Source organism: Natrix helvetica (genome assembly GCF_964273705.1).
Source record: "Natrix helvetica genome assembly, chromosome: 3".
Classification (NCBI taxonomy): domain Eukaryota; kingdom Metazoa; phylum Chordata; class Lepidosauria; order Squamata; family Natricidae; genus Natrix; species Natrix helvetica.
Window position 1 is genome coordinate 94,748,150 of NC_138549.1, and position 22,174 is coordinate 94,770,323.

Genomic DNA, 22,174 nt, shown 5'->3' on the forward strand with positions numbered 1-22,174 from the left:
ATTAATCTGCTTTAGAAAAGCCTTGTTGATTTATCTTCAGATATCAACAAATAATTGCAATTAACTGTCATCTATAACAAATTTCCACCAATGTTTATCACTATAATTATTGTGTTTTCTTGTTGTTGCCCCTATGTCTTGTGTCCAGCTTGTTTTATTTGACGAGTAAAAGTACTTGGGAAAGAATAGTCTGCTTTTATGGAGTAACTCACAAAACAACCCCCCCCCTCCCATACCCTTGCTGAGAATGTAGCTTTTGTGTACAATGCACATATTGTCACTCTTTATTACAAATAATCCAATCAGTTTCATCCCAGTCAACAAATGTATGCTCGCAAAGCCGCATTGTCTTTTAGTCAAGCATAAATTAGTGTTGTTGGTATATGGATATTACAAATATACCTACATATGCAAATTCCTGGAAAGTTTTATATATCTTCCCTATCCAACATTGTACTTAAGATTCTCCCAAACTGCAAGATAAATCTCCCTATTAATAGATGAAACTCCCATTATCCACCTTTTCCCTGATCCTGTTACTGTATTAAAAAAGAAAAGCAATTAGGAATTAATAGAAAGATGTAAAATATTTTTAGTCACTGAAATTTAGTTGTGCTGGCCTCCATCAATAAAATGGATGCAAACAAAAATGGCTAGCAAGTAAACCAAGTAGGCTTGTTCTAAGTTGGTTTAGGAACACTTTTGCCATTTCTTTTCAAAATTTACATTATTCAAGGTTTCACATTCTGGGTGATAGGATTATTCTCAATTCTAAGCTAAACTAAGCTCTGTTGAGGTTGATTTCCCACAGATTTTTGCCAGCTATAAAAACATCCACCTCTAAAGCCCTATTATATATCTATTAAACCAAAGGCAGATATCTTGCAAGAATGCCCAATAAAATAAGATTAATTCATCTGTTTTGGCTTGAAGCTACCTCCATATCAATATTCCATTCCAGAATAGAAAACCACAACTTTTGATTTATTCTAATAATTTTTAATTAGTGTGGCTCCCTTCCGTCTACTCTTCCCATTTCCTCCCTAATTTTCTTTCAAGTGAGAAATGAAGTCCTTTTTTTAAACAAAAAAGCAGTACATGCCTTCTCATTTGTAAACTGAACTTTCCCGGAAAAATAAAGTTTTATTCAAATACTGGTATGCAAAGACCACCAGGAACATATGTAGATAATTATCTCTAACAAATCACAATGATTTTTTTTAACAGACCACATGTGAGAAGTGTGTTTGGAAGACTTGGCCTTCAATACTTTATCAACTCAATAGGGGAGAGGGGGGGAATAGTCTTAAAAGTTGGTCAGGCAAACCAGGCTTTTGAAGGGCAATATCCCCTGAGAGAGATTGCTGGTCTTCATTCCGTGAAATCTAAATGAGAGTTCCTACTATACTTTTTTTTTCCAATTCAAGCCCATGAGCCGTATCTTAGAACAGATCCAACATTAAACTAAATAGATATGTAAAAGCTTTTTTTCAGGATATTCATGGAGTAAACAGTTGTGTTTGTCATTCAGCAGGCTCAGGAAGAAGTGAATGGGAATATATTATTTCACATGTTATGTTCTTAGCATATATTTTTAGCTAAATTCCAATTGCAGTACCATGTTGAATGCAAAATTAGATGGAGGGAGAAGAAAAGAAATCTGAATTTTATTCAGACAGAGGATCCTTTTTTCCACAAATAGTACCAGACCTAACCTTCTGAACATTTTCAAGTATCATAACTGAGCCATCTCTATATTACATTTCATTTTCATAAGAATTGAAGGGGAGGGACCATAGACCAAATGAATCCAGCATGATTTTAGAAGGAAAAAATAGTCTTAAGAATTTGCAGGATTTATCTCCTCATACTCTAAGGCAGTGGTCGGCAAGCAGCGGCTCGCGAGCCAAATGCGGCTCTTTGCACATTTTAATGCGGCTCTTCTGTGTGCCGGGCGCCCGCTTCCCTCCTCCACTCGGGCTTTGGAGGGAAGCTTCTGCAAAAGCCCGGGCATGACAAGTCTCCCAGGGTGTAATTTGCCGAGATGTACGTGCGCACCTGTTTTCCACGGCGTGGAGCAGCGGCGAGATTCTGGGCGGCGAGCGATGATTCCGGGGGCCATCAGTGGGGGGGCAGGGTCCCCCCTCGCGTTCCTCATCTTCCCGGATGGCCCCTGGAATCATCGCTCGCCACGCAGAATCTCGCCGCTGCTCCACGCCTTTGAAAACAGGCTCGTGCGCACAGCTCGGCAAATTAAAGCCTGGGAGACTTGTTGTCACTTGCCTTTGCAGAAACTTCCCTCCGAAGCGTTCCGAGGGAGGGCTGTAAACTTCCCTCCGAAGTCTTGGGAAGTTCTGAGGAGCCCCCCAAAGCAAAACGCCGCTGCCAGGTAGTTAAAAGTACGTCTCTGATTCGTCTCTGTCAGTCTCTCTCTGATTCCCTCTCTCACTCCCTCTCTCTGTTCCTCTCTCTGTCTGTCTGTCTCACTCACACACACACACACTGTGGTCACCTTGTTGACCACAGTGTGTGTGTGTGCGAGTGAGACAGACAGACAGAGAGAGGAACAGAGAGAGGGAGTGAGGGAGGGAATCAGAGAGAGACTGACACACACACACACACACACACACACAGACAGAGACAGAGAGTGGGAGGGAGGGAGAGAAAGATAGACAGACAGAGAGAGAGACACACACACAGAGTGAGTGATTAAGTGAATGAGTGAGAGACAGACACACCCACATACACAGAGTGACAGAGATGGGGGAAGGAGGAGAGAGAGACAGAGATACAGAGAGAGAAACAGACAGATAGACACCCAGAGAAAATGACAGAGGGAGACAGAGAGGGAGGGAGGGAGAGAGAGACATTTTAAAAATGCGGCTCTCCAAATAAATTTCAATCGTGGTTTTGGCGAGTTTTGGCTCAGTTGAAAAAAAAGGTTGCCCACCACTGCTCTAAGGAACCATATTTATATTTACATATTTCATCTAATGCTTTCAAACAAAACATAAATCATATTTTTTTTATTTCCAATGATAGTTACAGGAACACACAAAGTGTTTTTTTAAATTGTTATTTGGATTCAATCAAGACATACTAATATCCAAATTTGTCCAAAATAAATCAATATTTTTTTAAAATCAAACTATGGCCTAAATTATATCAATACTTTGCAACACCTTGGATTTCATCATCTATAGAATAAACATACAAGATGCTCACACATCTGCCTCTCTCTGACCACGACTAATTATCATGAATCCAAGTACAATAAACTTATATATATATATATATATATATATATATATATATATATATATATATATATATATATATATATATATATATATATATATATATATATATATATATATATATATATATATATATATATATATATATATATATATATATATATATATATATATATATATATATATAAATGGCTGTGTGTATTCCAGTATAATTCTGGAATGCCTCGAACAATTTCAACCAAACATGGTACACAGATGACTTACTCTCTGGAGAAAAATACTGTGGGAGTAAGATACCTCTAACACTCCTCGGGGGGGAGGGGGTGCTCTGTTAAGATAGAGCCTGTTGTGCCATACTGGCTTCTACTATACAGGGCAGTGGAGTTGCCCTGGCTTCACAGTACTGCACAGGGGGCTCCCTGTGGGGGCCAATCCAACATTAGAAATTAAATTTGGTCCAGACATTCCCCCCCCCTATAAATAAATATCCAGGCAATGTGTTATTGGCCACTAGGAAATAAAGATGCTTACAGAAAATAAAATGGCAATGTTTTGTATGTAACACTGTGAATATATTGACTTTCCAGATCTCTAATGAAAAGTGGGGTGCCTCCTGATACTTGGAAGGGATCTTGAAACTGTAATAAAATCTACAAAACCTGGGGCTCATTCCCACAGTCATACCAATACCTTTTTCTCCTGTTCTTAAGATGGGAGGGAAGCAAGTCTTTATAGCCTTCCTTACCAACCTCAGCAACAAGGCTGATCAGTGCTACTGTCTGCATACAGATATGCCCTCCCCATTCTAGTCTGGTCAAATTCATCATCTCCTCCTTGTTTTGAGTGCTTTTGTACAATACAAGATCAATCATCAGTGAGAATGGGCTGGGCTGAAATTGCCCAGGCAAAACAAAGTTCTTTCTTTGTTTCACAGAAGAATTCAAAATACAGCCAAAGATCCTACAGTCCTTTAATTCTGCCACAACTATTGTTTGTTACTTGCAAACTGGGATGTGACAGAGGAGTTGGTGAACAAATGGACCATTTTATTTTCCTATTATTGAAAGGAACATTGACTTCATGAAACCGCTGCATTTCATCTTCCAACAAAGTCAATATTCAGCTAACTAAACCACATACAAACAAGGGAAAACAGCTCCTGGTTCTCTTCTTAAGCTCTATACATCCCAGCAGCCAAAACATAAATGACGATCATGGCTCAAAGTCCTACAATAGGACAAGAAGGGGAAAACTAGTGTTGAGCAGTTTATCAACTGCAAAGGATTCTTTCTCCAAAAAACCCAGGTAAGCACACAGGAAATTTTCTTTCCTTTTTCCAGAGAACAAACTAATTCTGAAATAGCTTGGAATGGGTTCAGTCTATCCTGCCAGCATACCAGCTACAAGACCAAAGCTACCCTGTAAAAGCATGTCCTCAGCCAAAACTAAATGGGGTCTTCATATCTGGGTAAGGAGTTCCATATTCTTACATGTTTTTTCATGTAAATACAGAAAAACTGAATATGATATATACATACATTTAAGCACAGCTTGCTATAATTTAGCTGCAATTCTATGAATTCCCAAACTCATTTGATTATCTTGTCTTTTCTCTGACTTGATAGGGCTGCTGTATTTTATCCTGATAAGACTGTGAAAAAAGGAAGGATACCTAACTCAAGATGAATTACCTGACAGAAAAGGAAATCAAACTTTGGAATCTTGTTCAAGTCCAACATCTACTCGCCACACTTAATTTCTGGTGATGTATCACTCTATTTTTTAATCTTGACATTTTTAGCAAAAAAATCATTTTTGAAAGAATGTTTTTTTTAAAAAGGCAGCAAAATTGCAGCTTCGGTCACAATAGAATTAATTTTTACAAAACTCCATGAGATTTACTTCTGAGAAGACCCCAAAATAAAATTGCATCAATAACTAGTTTGTAAATTATCATCTGTAAAGTGGTCCTGTAAATTGCATCAGATTTCCAGCTTTTTCAGTAAGGTACTATACATTTTCCTATTTTAGTGGCATTCAAATTGGTTAATGACAAAAACATGCAATCCCCCATTCAATTCAGGAGAACTTAAATGGATAAATGATGTTTTATACTGTTAAGCTATTGCATGTGTAATACTATAACACTACTGTGCTTATAGTATGCAAGAATTATAGTGAAATATCTTAAGTCTGTGAAGCTGGGGAAACTGAGCAGAAATAAGCATCTAGTAGAAATGACAAATTGTGCTTAGTACTGTCATGACTCAAACTCGAGCCTTTTGGGTCCTGATGTTGGATGCAAGTATGTCAGCCACAAGATTTGTGTCATGACACAGTTTGTCATTGGTACCTCTTAGCACCTCTGTGAAAAATATTGCAAAAGAGAAAAAAAGTAGCTTATTTTTTCTCTAATTTAAATATTCCCTTAGACATTGCATGAACAAGTAGGAAAATAATTTTAAGTGGGAAAAGATATAGGCTGACAGTAGCTCATTTTCAATTTCAGTGACCTGATTTTGAAATGAATTATGCTTCTTTTCAACTTACTACACATCCACCAGTAAGACCTAAAAACCTATATATTCATAGCTGTGATTATGTGTCTGCATCTCTCTATGAGCATATATATATTTGCCACTGCATTTTTTTTAACAGTGGATCAAGGATATTTAAACCTTCACTATCTTATATAATTTCAGAGAGATAGAAAGGGGGGGGGGGAGATTCTAAAGAGGGAAAACAATTTCTACCAAAATGGTAGAAAATCATGTGAAATATGTCAAAAATAACAGAAATATAACATGACAAAAATAAACTAAAAATTCCAAAATGCATCAATGTATTTCAAAATATGTGACTGAATAGCATTCCTCCAGTGGATACATGCAACAGAAATATGAAGCATCATTTCCAAAATGAATTATATTGCCCCTTTAGACAAGGATGAATCATAAATCTGAATTATATTTTTTATTCTTACAAATTACACATTGGCATATCTTACCTTCTGAACACTGCAGGAAGCTGACTATCAGAAGCAGCCAAAACCTTTTCATTCTGCAATCAGAAGCCACCATTATTGACCCCCTTTAAAACCGATTTCTTTTTTTTTTATTCCTTAACGATCCCAGTTATAAAATGCCCAGCGTCATTCAAGAGGGTGGTCTACATCATTCATCTTCGTAACTGGGGAGAGAAATGAAAATGAAAATTATCAACTCATGTTCACCATTAAATGAGACAGTAGAGATCAGATTATATGCTGATGAGAAATCTGGCCGTGAGGGAAGACAGAAAATCATCTGTTTTCCATTAATAACTGAAGGGAGACTACAATTAGGAAACCATGAGAAAAGAAGCACGTAATGTGTGTGAAGGATGGTGGCACATTCTTGCAAGAATTCCAGGATTTCGAGGAACTTTCAAGCTAAAAAACGCTGCAAGGCCAAAAGACATCTAACAACACTTGTAAGAAAGAAAGCAGGGCAGTTGCCTCAAGAAACAGAGCAGAAAGACAACACTTCCAAGCACCCTTTTGTATTCACATTTTCAGGATCAATGTGATCCTTTGGGTAACATGCAGCTTCAATACCTGTTCAAAGAACTGAAAAGGTGTTAAGATTTTTCTGAGATAGCAGGGTTCCCATCCCCGGGTTAAATTCAACATCTATATTTAGGGAAGAGGTTGCTTCTTGGAACGCAGAGGTTTGTCTTCATAAACATTCTTTACCAATAAGAGAAACGGGGTTGCAGCTTTTATCCCAAGGGAAATAATTTCTGCCAGGCATGCCAGGGCATTACCGAAATAATAGCAACACTTAAAACTACGCTTTCGAGGCTTTACAGAATGCACCTTTCCCAATCAGTAATTACAGACCAAGAGTATGCAAACTGAACTTCAACAGGGTTTTTGTGCAGCTCTGCATTAATTATTTCATTAAATCTGTTATTAGACATCAATTACCGGGCCACCTTTCGTCATCGTCAAAGCCCTTCTACATTAATACGACAAGAGCATGCTGCATCTACTTCTCCATTGCTCTTGTATATTTCTATCCAAAACTATTACTCATCTACACCCAGAGCTAGAAACTGATGTATATCCCTGGATCTTCTCTGTACTAAGAAGCAAACTGCATTCTACAGCACAGCAGGAGACCAGGCATTGTGCACTTCCGTGAATGTTCATCTCTCTTTGAAAAAGCTGCCTACAGCTAAGGCAGCAAAAGTTATTTTTGCAAATGCAAACAAATAACTACAAAGCTGTGAACAGTTAAATCTGCCCTGGTCACCTTTGTTTGACTCACTACATTGCCAAAGAATAGAAGCGTCAAACCAACAACGTAAGTTCCAAACTTGCTCTTTTTCAAATAGCTGGCAAAATATGAATTGTGCCAAATTCAGTCTACATTACATTTGTGCCTAATAGGATTAGAAAAATCAGTCATAACAGATGTTCTTTCTGATCCTAAAGATAATGCTTAGAACTTATTTCAAAGCTCCTTATTTTGGAATATGCTTAGAACTAGAGTCACTGTTGCAAGTTGGACAATTATATGTCATATAAATCAATACACTAGTTTGCTGTCTGTTTCTGGTCCTTGAATGAAGGAACCTCTGCAGCCTAAATATTTTGAGAAATTCATGCTTGCCTATACTTACACTGTAATAGTTGCTTTGAGACAACCAGTAAACTCTCTTTTGTTATTTAATGCAATGGTTTGCACTGCTACTCCACATTAATAAAAGGAAGGAAGCAAATGGGTTAATTACATGTACTGTATGTATCTTGCAACTCAGAATTCGTAATGAAAGTGAACACAAGGAAAAACTGGAGTCTAGTTCCCCAAATTATTACTGTTTTTAACTCCCCTGTATACTTTTCCTTAATTTTTATACTCTTCTAATTGATAACAGATAGTCCTCAACTTATGACAGTTCAAAGTTACGATGTAAACGTAACTTACTGTATAGTTGTAAATGTGACTTATTACCAATCCTTAATGTGGCAACCATCACACAACTCCCATTGTCACATCATACAACCCCCATTGTTATGTGATTGCAATTTGGGCACGGAGACCAGTTCCCATTTACAACAGCTACAACCGCTTGCGGTTACATGATTGTGATTTGTGATTTTCCTATCCGGCTTCTGACAAACAAAGACAATTGGGAAAGCTGGATTTGTTTAATCACCATGTAATTTGCTTAATGACTGTGGATTATTTGCTTAGGCCCAAGGTAAAAAATGATCCTAAAATCAGGTCCAGACACATGACTCGCTTTGTGACCACACCATTTTATGACAGAAATTCCACTACCAAATGTGTTTCTAATCAAAGATTACTTGCATGCTATAGCCACATTGTTCCGCACTCTGAAAAGAAAAACTCTTCAGTAGGTCAATGTTTGGGACTGACTTGGAAGACGGATGGTACCTAAGCAAATCATTCAGAAACTATTCATGTGGCGTATTCAATTTCAGAAGTGGTACCAGGCTAACTTCGAACTTAAATTCAGTTTTTCCCACTTTAATATACTAGTGAAGTACGAAAAAGCATTTTGATGGGTATAAAAACAAAGGTGTTTTTTTTAAAAAAAGGAAAAGATCATTTCTCCCCCCCCTCCCCCCCAATGGACAACTCTCTTGTTACTTTCAAAAGTGTGACAGAAGAAGTTCTCGGCAGATACCTAGAGGTATAATAAATAAATAAAAAGGAAAAGTGAAAAGATCTATTGCTAGTTAGCCTAGACGTGGCACATCAGCTGCTGCAGGAGTTTCCTGAAGCTGACACAAAGGAATAATTACGTTACATCTTGAAGTCTTACACCCACAGCAAAAAGAGCATTCTCTAGTGAAAAATCTATAGCATCCGCAAAGAAACAAGTCACATGTATCGCTGAAAGGATGGTTTGTCTTTTTATTTTCATTTGTTTCTTTGCAAAAACTATTCCCCATTAGAAAAACCAGTCAAGCCATTTAGCAAAGGAGGGGCTGCCTTGTATTTATACACACAGCACACAGCATGCATAGGAAGAATAACAGACCTTTAGGATACTTTCCCTAACAAAAGCCTGAACAGTAACAGCAGGCTTCAAAAACTTTATAGGCAATAAAAGGTGAACCAATACACTCATTAGAATAACAAGAGTGCTCGGCTCAGATAAATTAATAATTGCAAAGGAAATAAAGCTAAAATTTGATTATTACTGGAATCACAAGGGTTTTTTTGAGAAAAAAATTGCTGAGATTTCTTTGTTCATGATTTTTGCTTTTGGGATTCAAAACAAAATGCTCATTTTCATACATCTTCCAAAGATGAGAAATGCATCAAACATTAAGCAAATATTTTAAACACTGGAAACTAAAGACCAATTTTCTGGAGGGAAAAATTTTCTAGATTGTGTTGTTATTGTAATTTTAAAGTGATAATATGGTTGGAGTTACGTTGAGGTTTGGTCCATCTGAACTGTTGGAATATGTAAAATAACAGAAAGTAATGTCAAGTACAATGCCACTGCCACTGCTATGCAATGATTTCAGTGTAATATTAGTTCAACAATTTTAAGACTTTTTCTAACACCAATATGTATACACTAATACCTATTTTTTTAAAATCCTTCAAATAGGAATGAAGAAATTTGATTGCTTATTTTTTCAAAGAATTGGCTAACACATCTGAAAGAAGAAAATCCTTTTTATTGCAAATAACCAATAATTTTATTATATGACTCTTGCATAGCAACATGCTTTATCTATCCTCTAGTCAGATGCTACCCTCCCCTATCCCCCACAAACATTAGCAGGTATAAATCCTGGAGCCAGAGAATACTTGGGACCAAGGATGTTGCTGACAGCCTAGTCTTTCAGACCATGTAATTGCACAGATAAGGAGACACAATCATTAAAATCTTGCATCAACAAAACCCAAAACAGGCAAACACCACAGGAAAAGCTGTATCAAGTTACTTCTATGCAAACAGAAAATGTAGATCATAGTAAGTGGTCATTCTTTGCAAATAGCCCATTTCCCTTCAGACTTTAAAAAGAGAAAAAGCTCATACATAGCTGGGCCTGACAGTGAGGAAGGGAGACAGCCTTTAGAGCCAAAAAGCAGATTAGATTTCAATGCAACCAAAGCTGCCTGGAAAACTTCACTTGTAACTTAAATCCTTCCCTCTGGGAAACAGCCTGATCTCCATCAGAAGAATTTTACTTTGGAAAATTAGAGGATATATCCTAAGCCCTTTTAAAACAAACAAACAAAGAATATCAGGAAGGAAGGAAGGAAGGAAGGAAGGAAGGAAGGAAGGAAGGAAGGAAGGAAGGAAGGAAGGAAGGAAGGAAGGAAGGAAGATTGGTTAGTTTTTAGGGGCAAACAAAAATCAGCTTGAAATTAAATTTACACTTAATCTTAGCTATAACAATGGTTACATCTATCTGTTAAACTTTTCATAAAACTGCAGTAATTCCAATATAAGGATTGGATCTCAAATAGAATTCGTGGGCCAGAATGCTTCCTTAGATACTGTTCTATCTAAGATACTGCTTCCTCAGATACTATCCAATAGTTCTGGTAGACATCGCATCATACCGTCTGGTTCCTAAAAATCCACAGAACAGGGGATGAACACTAATTCATCATCTTCATCATCATCATCATTTTTATTTACATTCAAAGACTGTAGAAGCCATCCCCTTCTTCAAGCATAGTCATTTGCAGAATAAGTACTTTTAAGTACTTAAGTACTTATAGCTTTGAAATAAACATTTTCTCTTTATTGTATCCCCCAAATCTCTCAAAACCTGAAAAATTAATAATAGTATCAAAATAATATTAGTATTATATAATATGTTTCTCACTACCAGGGCATAGTGGTAGCTAGTCAGTTGTCCAAATGTGAGCTAATCTTGCATACCCAAAGCTGGACAATTATCCAAAATCACTTTCAGAATCAGGTCTTTCATTCAGTGGCCTTGGCCCAAATATTACACTACTTCTCTTTTGAGTATGAGAATGATAATTCAAGATAGAAGACTTGGGCCATGGGCCCCTTGCAACAGGCTAACAAATTCAGTACCAGATACTGCAGAAGAAATCAGGAAAAGCTATATTTCATAAAGAGAATATATGAATCTAGGCAAGAACACCTTAATCGTAGCTGAACTGACAGTAGCAGCACTCCAGAGCTGGTTGGGGCTATTTCACAAACTATTGCTAGGAGTGCAAAAGCCAGCGAAGTAGTGGGTAGATCTCCCACTCATCTGGTCCAATGCCAGAAGCTTAGCTGAACGCTGCTGGTGTCCAGAAAGAAAGAAAGCTAGTGTAAACTCCCTCAAATTCACTGAAATCCTCTAGAGAATCATGATACATATTTTGAGAAACTCTGGCTTAAGATTGAGGTGAGCCAGCTACAGTCTTTCCACAAAGCAATGGTTTTGATTATGTTCCGCAAGAGTGCTGGGATTGCAGCCATTGAGCAAAGCAAGTCACAGGGATGTCTCACTTAGCAACCATTTTGCTAGAAGAGCCAGAGTCTGGTCCCAATTGTGACCGTTAAGTGAAAACTACCTGTAAAGTATCAGGGAATGGAACAGCATTTAATGTGAGATGCCATGTTACAGTAAGAGAATCATGTTTATGAATTCAGATGCTGTATGCTCTGAAGTGAGAGATTAATGCTTTAGAAATGCCAGAAACAGTGTGAGATAAACATACACCAGCCCTGAATCTAAGCTGAACATGAGATCACAAAGCTGGAGTCCCAACAGACCAAATCCTATGTTAAGCGTTACAACCGTTGCATTCTTTGATAATGTGACAAAATTAGTGGACCAGAGGAATGCCGTTGATATAGTTTACTTGGACTTCAGTAAGGCTTTTGATAAGGTAGACCATAACCTACTACTAGATAAAGTAGAAGAATGTGGGTTAGACAGCATCACCACCAGATGGATTGGTAACTGGCTGACCAACCGCACTCAACGTGTAGTTCTCAATGGAACTGCATCTACATGGAGGGAAGTATGCAGTGGAGTACCCCAAGGCTCTGTTTTAGGCCCAGTACTCTTCAACATCTTCATCAATGATTTGGATGAGGGAATAAATGGGGAACTCATCAAATTTGCAGATGATACCAAGCTGGCAGGAATAGCCAACACTCCAGAAGATAGGCTTAAGATACAGAAGGATCTTGACAAACTTGAACATTGGGCACTATCTAATAAAATGAAATTCAATGGTGAAAAGAGTAAGGTTCTACATTTAGGCAACAAAAACGGAATGCACAGGTACAGTATAGGTGATACCATACTCAGTAGTAGTAACTGTGAAAGGGATCTTGGAGTCCTAGTGGACAACCATTTAAATATGAGCCAGCAGTGTGCAGCAGCTGCCAAAAAAGCCAACACAGTTCTAGGCTGCATCAACAGAGGGATAGAATCAAGATCACGTGAAGTGTTAATACCACTTTATAATGCCTTGGTAAGGCCACACTTGGAATACTGCATTCAGTTCTGGTCGCCACGATGTAAAAAAGATGTGGAGACTCTAGAAAGAGTGCAGAGAAGAGCAACAAAGATGATTAGGGGACTGGAGACTAAAACATATGAAGAACGGTTGCAGGAACTGGGTATGTTTAGCTTAAGAGAAAGAAGGACTAGGGGAGACATGATAGCATTATTCCAATATCTCAGAGGTTGCCACAAAGAAGAGGGAGTCAAACTATTCTCCAAAGCACCTGAGGGTAGAACAAGAAGCAATGGGTGGAAACTAATCAAGGAGAGAAGCAATTTAGAACTGAGGAGGAATTTCCTGACAGTGAGAACAATTAATCAGTGGAACAGCTTGCCTCCAGAAGTTGTGAATGCCCCAACACTGGAAGTCTTTAAGAAGATGTTGGATAGCTATTTGTCTGAAACGGTATAGGGTTTCCTGCCTAGGCAGGGGGTTGGACTAGAAGACCTCCAAGGTCCCTTCCAACTCTACTATTGTATTGTATTGTATTGTAACCCAGTTTACTCACAAAGAAGAATTTGCTGCCTGACAAATAAAACACTAATGCTTATACTGTTTCAAACATTATAACTTTTATCTTCTCTGACCACATAGGCACTGGACTCTACATCAGTTACTTCTAGGAAAAAAAGTGAGGGTAAGAAAGAAGAAATGGGGCTGAAATGGCTGCCATTGTCAGAAAGGTTAGCTTCTTTTCCTAAGAGGTTTTGTTCATTTCTACACAGAATATCTCCCAACTCACTGATCTGTTCCTATTCACATAAAATAATGGTGTCTCAGATTAACAATTTAGGAAAACAAAGTCTGCTTGAGCTAATGAGGCAATAATAATACTCTATTCCCAATATTCTCTTTCTTTCCTCCATGCTTTCTCTATTATCAATATCATAAATGTTATCAACATTCATTACACTTTTGCTCCAATTCATTCTATTTCATATTACTTTAAAAAAAAAAAACCATGTTTCAGATGTCCTGTGTACTAACCAGCCATTTAGTTTGCCCTCATGATTACTCTCTGGATTGGCGGGGGAGAGAGGAAACAGAATGCACAAGAAAGTCAATTACCACTATTATCAGCTGTAATATCTTAGCCTCATGCTGAGCATGTTAAATATGCTGATAGTTTGGACACCAGAGGCACAATCTGTAGATGTTTACCATTCTGTTCATTAAACACTCCTAGGTCTGTGCAAGAACTGCAAAATAAATAGGTCTCATACGCTAAGTTTTATAAGAAGGGAAGGGTAGGAAAGGGAAGGGAAGAGAAGACAAAAAAGTAGTATACAATCAGTTGAAGCAATAACATCCCAATATAGGATATGATCTTTTTTTAAAGGAGAAACAAGAGCAGACAATTTAATGGCTTACCTAGTTATCAAAGAGTACCTCTAGCAATAGATAGTATTGGTAAGGATTCAGTTTCACCATGGGATCCAACTGGACATCCTTACATAAAGTCAATACCACTTAGCTTCAATTCTATAAACCTACATATAAGATGTATGTGAGCTTCAATTTTATAAACCTACATAAGCATCTGTATAAGATTTTGAATGCGACCTAATATACAAAGTTGGGAGGAAAAAGTAACGCAAAACAACCAACAGTGCATTTCCATGCTCTGTTTTTTAATTAAGTTTCATTCTGTCAAAACTGTACAAGTTCTATCTTTTCACAAAAGTATGGCCATACAAAATGTTTTGAAATGAAACAGTTGTCTCATGTTCAAAACGGGCCATTCTGACTCTTCCAGAGCTGTTTCAAGCCTGAATCAGCTGTTTTAAATTAGAAGTAGATATTCTGAAATTGAAGTAAGTCTCATTTCATACCTGGAATGATTCCAGAATGGCTAGGGTAAGAAGTTTCAAATTCAGGTTCACAATATTTTGCATACCCCTTACCTGATAGAAAAATGAGATTTAGTGGTCAAGGTGGTTGAAAAGGAAATGCATCTGAAAAATAGTTGTCAAGTTTCAAACACAAAAATAGAACCAATTGTAGTGACTTTTCCCTCTCTTTTGCATCACTGTAGATATTCCCTAGATCTGTGATGGCGAACCTTTTAGACACTGAGTGTGCATACCCAAGTCGAAAGGTGTGCATGTGTGTATGCATGGATATGCACATATGCAGACATCTATGGACATGCAAGTGTGTGGACATGTGCACAGACATGTGCAACAGAGACCCTAAGACCAGCTGGCCAGGAGACAAGATCTTTTTCTTTTGTGAGCTTCTGTTTTGTCATTTTCAGGGAAACAGAAGCTCACAAAAGAAATGCCATGGATATCTGACCTGGGGCAACAGTACGCTTGCCAGCAGAGAGGGCTCTGTGTGACACCTCTGGCACGTGTGGCATAGGTTTGCCATCATGGTCCTGTTCAGATCCTGTTACAAAATTGGTTAAAATTCACCACTCAAATATAGATGACAACCTTTTTAGAAGATACAAGTGGATTGCTTTATAAGTAACTCCAGAAAGTGTACATACATAATATTCACCCTTCCTATTCCACCCCCTGCAACAGACGCGTGAGATAAGTTGGGCTGAGACAGAATGTCTGGCCCAAGGTCAGTTATCCAGTTATCCAGTCAGTTATTCATCATCATAAAGTGGGAATAGAACTCATAGTCTCCTGGTTTCTAGGCAAGCACTTTAACCACTATATCAAGCTGGTTTCCCAGGTTTTTAAGCTCTTTTTTCTATCTATCTGTTTGTTTATCTGTCTGCCTACCCACCCACCCACCCATTTACCTATCTACCTACCTATCTACCTAAGAGCCGCCCAAGCTTATGAGAAAGCGATTCTGAGCAACATACAACAAAATTAAAGACAATAACTACAGGTAATCCTCGGCTTACACCCACAATTGAGCCCAAAATTTCTATTGCTAAGTGAGACAGTTGTTACATGAATTTTGCTTCATTTTACAACCTTTCTAGTCACAGTTGTTAAGTGAATCACTGCAGTTGTTCAGTTAGCAACATGGTTATTAAGTCAAACTGGCTTCCCCACTGATTCTGCTAGTCAGAAGGTTGTAAATAGTGATTACATGCCCCCCCCCCGGACCACAACAACTGTCATAAATATGAGTCAGTTGCCAAATGTCTGATTTTTGTTCAACGGTCATGTGAAATCCAGTCATAAGTCATTTTTTTTCATTGCTGTTGTAATTTCAGTCACTAAATGAACTGTTGTAAGTCATGAACTACCTGTATTGGGAAAGTGAATTTTGGAAGTATAGTCAGAAAATATTCTACAGGCTGCAGAAAGAGAGATCATTACCTGCCTACAGCTCTTGGATCATAATTTCCCCACTCCTGCCTATATTATGTACAGGTCAGGCTATTATGGCTTGTTCAACAACCCATAATGAAAACCTGGCTTACTGTTAAGAATAAATGCATCCATTAATTCAATAGAATTAAGTCCTATGTTATTACCTCCTTAGCCTGGGTAAGAAGACATCAATCAAGAGTTCTCCTTCAAGGCACATGACCAGCCTCAAATTATCATAATTCTAAGACATTATGGAAATATCTAACTCTCCAGAGAAGTCTGTAATTCTGGGAAAGGAAGAGAATAAGAGGATGGCCACCAACAAGATCAATGGATTCATTTACATTTGTGACAGGTGAGGAGACCACTGAAAAATCTGAACTACCAGGTGGGGAGAGATTGTCCTGTCAAAAATCTATCTCTATATTAATTAAAGTGTCAATGTTGAATTGGTCTAAGATAATAATTCAAGAGCAGCAGTGGGATTCCAAATCTTTTCCTACCGGTTCTATGAGAGCCTTGCGCGCAGCCCTCAAAGACTGCCCTCAGTGTCAGCACTGGTGAGCTGAGCTATTGTTTAGCTCAGCTGAGGTATGGAAATCTACCACACTAATCAGCTAAACTAAAAAAACAAGGGAATATAGGACAGGGAACGGAAGGGGCGGGTGGGCAGGCCCAACCAGAGGCAGCATTTTCTGGTTCTCTGAACTACTCAAAATTTCTGCTATGAGCTCATCAGAACCAGTCTGAACCAGCTAAATACCACCTCTGTTCAAGAGGATATAAGGTTATAATCTAATTAAGATCCACCCATCACTGGTGCTAAGTGAGTGTGTATTTCCTCAATGTAAAACAGATAATTTATTAGAACCATTAGCAAACAAAGATAATGAGACTATGATAAGACATGCCAACAGTTCTGGATGATATATTATGCCACTTGACAGTGAGATGGGTGGCATATAAATTAAATAAATAAATAAATTTATTTTGTAACCTTTTTCTTCTCAGTGTAAGAAAATCGGAAATAGGAGGAATATCATTCGTACCTGACACTCCCAGTTCAAATGTTAGCTGCCCAATATCCAACCTCCACCAGGCAAAATAAAACCAAGCATGAAGATTTAACAACAAATACATTTGTGGGTTACGTATACCATCCTGTTTATTTAAGCCCATTGATTAATTTAGTTAAATAAAGCCTTATATTCAAGGTACTGCAAGTTGCAACTGTAGTTTATATGGGCTTGAGGCCAATCATTACGCAAAAAGGTGCTCTTTCCACACACAATATAACTGCGTAGTGGTATGTGGACTATGCAAGAAACACGAGTTTAAAATCATTTAATTTTTTTAACAATAAATGAAAGAAAGCTGGCAATTAAATACCTTACATTAGTTGGAATAACAACATGAAGCTGGAAATATATTAAGCACAAAAACAGTTTTTTAATAGTCTACATGAGTTTGCTACTTTATCATTCAGTTTCCAGGTTAATTATATATACACTGCTTAACTTCCAAAAGGACTCTATACATATACATATACACATACACACACACTCATGTATACACACACACACACACACACACACAAATACACTATTCAAGTAGAGGTTTTTTTTCTGTTCTGCACCAGTGATGATGCCCTTCTATGCCCTTTGTCAGTGACTAAAATACTTAGACGAATGCATTATGTCATTCTTTAAAAGTTGTCATTTTAAAATCCTGAAGGAAGAAGAAGAAAAAGTGACTGGAGTAGCAATTGTCTAACTCCATTGGGAAACTTTCAGAGCCAACATGGAAATCCAGTGAAACCTGCATTGTCTTAGGTCATCAGAGGTCTTCTCTGTGGAGGCCAAAGGAATGAATGGAGGAGCCCAGCCTATTCACTTAAAATGTTTTCTCATTAAACTCTACAGGCACCTACTATATTATGCTTTAAAACTGAGAATATATTACCTCCATGTACAACTTTTCTATACATAAAATAGACTGGGAAAAGACTAATCAGGGAGAAGAAAAACGCAAAATGTAACTGATAGGTTAATATTTTATGCAATTATTCCCTTAGTTTGCAATAATAGATTCAAAAACACCAGCCATGGTTTTTCTGCTCAACATGAAGACAAGCTGCAATGTTTTACACTGTATTAGGAAATCAGTTTCTCATTATGTTTAAAAATAAGAAATCAGTTTCACATCGAAGTGGGCAAAATTGGACAGAAAACAACCTAAAATCGTAACAGCATAAGTAGGAAAAGAAAAAAACAGTGTAGGCTGACAATTCTGAATGGCAACTCTCAAAGCTGTGCTGATGGACATGTTATCTGCATTTACTGCTAATTAATTCTACATTCTGATTCTTCAAGAAATAACACAGGTTCCAAACTAATATTTGTGATAACGTAGTCTAATCACTGCGCAGCAAAATATGAAACAAAATCAATCGTATCTTGTAAGATGTAATCTTGCTACTCTATTTGGCTCACTGTGCTGAATTCCTAACTCATAAATCATTGTTACTAGCCATTCAGAGGATCAATATTCAGATTCCCTCTTGGTCTATACATACAACCACTAAATGAAATAATAATGACCTAAGGTCTGTCATATATTAGGTCATCAATACCACCAGCAGTGATTTCTTGGCAACAATGAGGTAACTGAAGATAAAAACAAATCTGATTTTTTAAACAAAAAAAAAACCTGTAACAACAGGGTATGTGTGTGTGTGTGGGGAGATAACTCTTTGTATGACCTAAATATGTTCATAAGTACAGTCCAAACACTATTACCTGCTTGACATTTTATGGAAAATTTACATTTAAGGAAAAGTCAGCTTTGGTGACAATGCTGATGCTAAATATATTTAATTAGACTGTAAACATACGATCGTTAAATGCTATCTTGTCTAGTTCTGAATCCCCCTCCTCTCTTCTATATCCTCTCTTTGTCTTTTAAAAGCACCATTAGTACATCTGTAAAGAGAATTCCTCAACTCCTTACTCTCATTCCGATAGCCCCAAAGTCCCAGTGGAACAAAGATTAGTCCCATTAAAAACCAACAACAAAAAAATAAAATAAACTATTAGAGTGCTTTCCGTGAAGCCTTATTCCCCAAATGCTTTACAGACCATTTAATTATCTCAAGGTAGTGGAACGCCTCTCTGCAGACAAACGTGAAAGCTACACAGCTCTTTCTATCTCTTTCTAGTATCCCAGTTGTAGACTATGGTGCTATTTTAATCTCCAATAAGAGGGGGGAAAATGTTGGCTGACATGTATTACTTAGGGTTAAAGAAAAGAGAACAATTTCTTGAGATCTTTAAATTACCACCAAAACAACACAAGAAAATCCATAAGGGTGAGTGTAATTTATGAAAGGAACATATATAACGCTATCAGCTAGCTTTTCACCTAACCCCACTATGCATATCATCAGCAGAAAAAGCAGTGCCTATTGCCAGTCATTGACATAAAGTGATTTTCCAGACATACCACTTTACACAGCAGGGGAGTTGCACATTTAGGAAGCTTTATAATAATTATGTTTTTTTAAAATAATGGAGGGGAGGAATCTCTGGCTTTCCAGTTTGTTCTCATTCTCTTTCTAGACCATTAGAAGATTTCACAAATAGCGGGATAGAAAGCTGCACAGCGAAAGCTGCTCCCATCCAACATTAAAAAGTGGCAACATGCTTGACGCAGACTGAATCTTACATGCTGGTTTTTAACTCCAATCACACAACATAGCATTGCCACAAGATGTGGAGGGCAACAACAATACCACCACTGCTCAGCTGATGGAAGCAAGAGGTCTACAAAGGAAACAAGTGCTGGAGTTTTATGCACAACCTTCTTGCCTTTAAGGAGATGGCAAGCGATAGTGTTTTGTACTTGAATTTTATTAGGGTGTGAAATATGAAAGGCTGCATTAAACAACCCTCAATTTCCAAAACTTTGTGTAGATTCCAAAGGGCATCACTTGGCTCCCTCCGTATCTCATATATTAAGAGTCAAGCTTGGTTCTTCAGATATCAAGACGATCGAGAGGAGATGTGGTGGCATATGGTTAGAATGCAGTATTGCAGGCTAATTCTGCCGAGTGCCAGCTGTTCGATCTTGACCGGCTCAAGGTTGACTCAGCCTTCCATCCTTCCAAGGTCAGTAAAATGAGAACCCAGATTGTTTGGGGCAATAATCTGACACTGTAAACTGCTTAGAGAAGGCTGTAAAGCACTGTGAAGCTTTATATAACTCTAAGTGCTATCGTTATTGCTATCAAACGTAGGTCTGTTATTGTGAAAAAAAGATTAAAATTGCATTTTGCATGTAGAAATGGCACTATTCTAAAGGCATTTAAAGAAATATCAAAGGTTATGTAACCTTTCACACTTTTAAAAATTCAATTTAAAGTTGATGGGCACATTTTAAATTAAATTGTTTTTTTTTTAATTCAAATTTTGTATTACTGTACGCTGCTTTAGAGTAAGATTACGGACACTGTACATAAAATAAAAGCTGTAAATATGTATTTCTTGCTTATGAGTTTTTCATGGATTCTAGCATTCTCACCAACTTTGGAACTGTTAAACCCAAAGTTTTTGACCATAAATTTTAGTAACATGGCTAAAATAAATTCAAGACTGATTTGCTGGAGTATCCTTATTTAAGCAAGTTGTAGATTTTAGTTGCTCTCATTTTCTCTCCTTTTTTAAAGTTTATTTTGTTCATGCTGTGATTTTTCATATTCATATTGGAATTTGGTAACACAGATATTTGGCCACTTTTGTATTTCCGAGATAAATATTTCACAGAATAAAAAAATCATTTTGCCTATTCCAAATGCTTGGCTTAATAATTACGCTCATAATTTTTGGCCTGGCTTGCTTCAACATGCCACTAATACGAATTACATTTTTGAACTGCAATTAACAGCACACTCCATTTGCCTACTAACCATCAGATAGTAAAGGAACATTGGTGTGTTTTTTTAATGTGCAAATGAAGAGAAAATGTGTCCATACGTGAAAGAAGTAAAGAAGATTACAAAATTTTAATAAGAACATTATATTATGGTAACACTAATCTAGGTGTTTTACTGGAAGCAAAGTGGATTACTGTAAATGAAATTTTAAAATGTCCTTTCCATTTTATAGATAACACAAAATGACTCCTTTCATGTCTCCTGCGATAAGGATACATTTGCCACACATTTAAATGGTGCCTTCACCCCATCCAACCCAATGTATAAATTAATAATTCAGTGACATTAATACAAGAAGATAAATGATAAAGCAGCAGGGCACAAGGGCAGCATTCGAAATAGACGTCTTTGGGAGCAGCTAATACCTTTCTGCCAATTACAGGCAGAACTTTTCAACAATCTTCAACAGCATTTTTACAATCTAAATAGCAGCTTATGCACACGCAATTTCACACAACTCAAGCTTAATAAATTTCCTGCTGGTACCAAACAATCATTTTAGGGGATTAAAGTGCAACATCTGCTACCATTAATAAGCATTTTATATAGCTGTAAGTATAAAAAGCAGTTTTCACTGAACTGCAACTCTGAAGGGGGGAAAAGGTACCAGTTTAGTATAAATCATAGTTTTATCACTTTAGTTGTGATTTTACCTTATGACAACAATGGAAAGTATTACTGAAGTATTACTCTGCATTGACTCCAGAATGAAAATATATGCTAGCAGAACTATTATTTTTCCAGTATGGCAATGTTCCAAACATTGAAAAAGTAAATTATATAGCCAAATGCTAAGCATTTCCAGTCAGACTTTTAATCACCAATGTGTTTTCAATTGACTTTTTCAGCTGCAGAAATATACTTTGCCTTAATATTTGAGTGACATCTTCTCTTTAAAATGCTTATTAATGCTTTAAAAAGTTATTAATAAATTGGATTGGTTTCAAAGCAATCTGCCAATATCAATATTGTTCCTGATACGATCTTCTTGTTAATGTAATTGGAACAAAGTCAGAATTTGGTTATGATATCAGTTTTATGATAATCAACACAGTGAAGGAATTTTGGTACTTTCCCACCAACATCAGGGAGATTAATGTGTACAGTACTATGTAGAGG

General features: G+C 37.2%; 1 protein-coding gene across 17 annotated transcripts in view; it reads right to left on the reverse strand.

Annotated features, from left to right (window-relative positions):
- The window catches only part of ADGRL2 (adhesion G protein-coupled receptor L2), a 265,400-nt gene that overhangs the window by 170,242 nt on the left and 72,984 nt on the right, over nt 1-22,174 (reverse strand). For all 17 annotated transcript variants that reach the window (XM_081946479.1, XM_081946467.1, XM_081946480.1 and 14 more), the window contains exon 2: nt 6,265-6,446. In XM_081946479.1, the coding sequence (XP_081802605.1) occupies nt 6,265-6,337 (73 nt within the window). In that variant the 5' untranslated portion in view covers nt 6,338-6,446. The remainder of the gene's footprint in view (nt 1-6,264; nt 6,447-22,174) is intronic.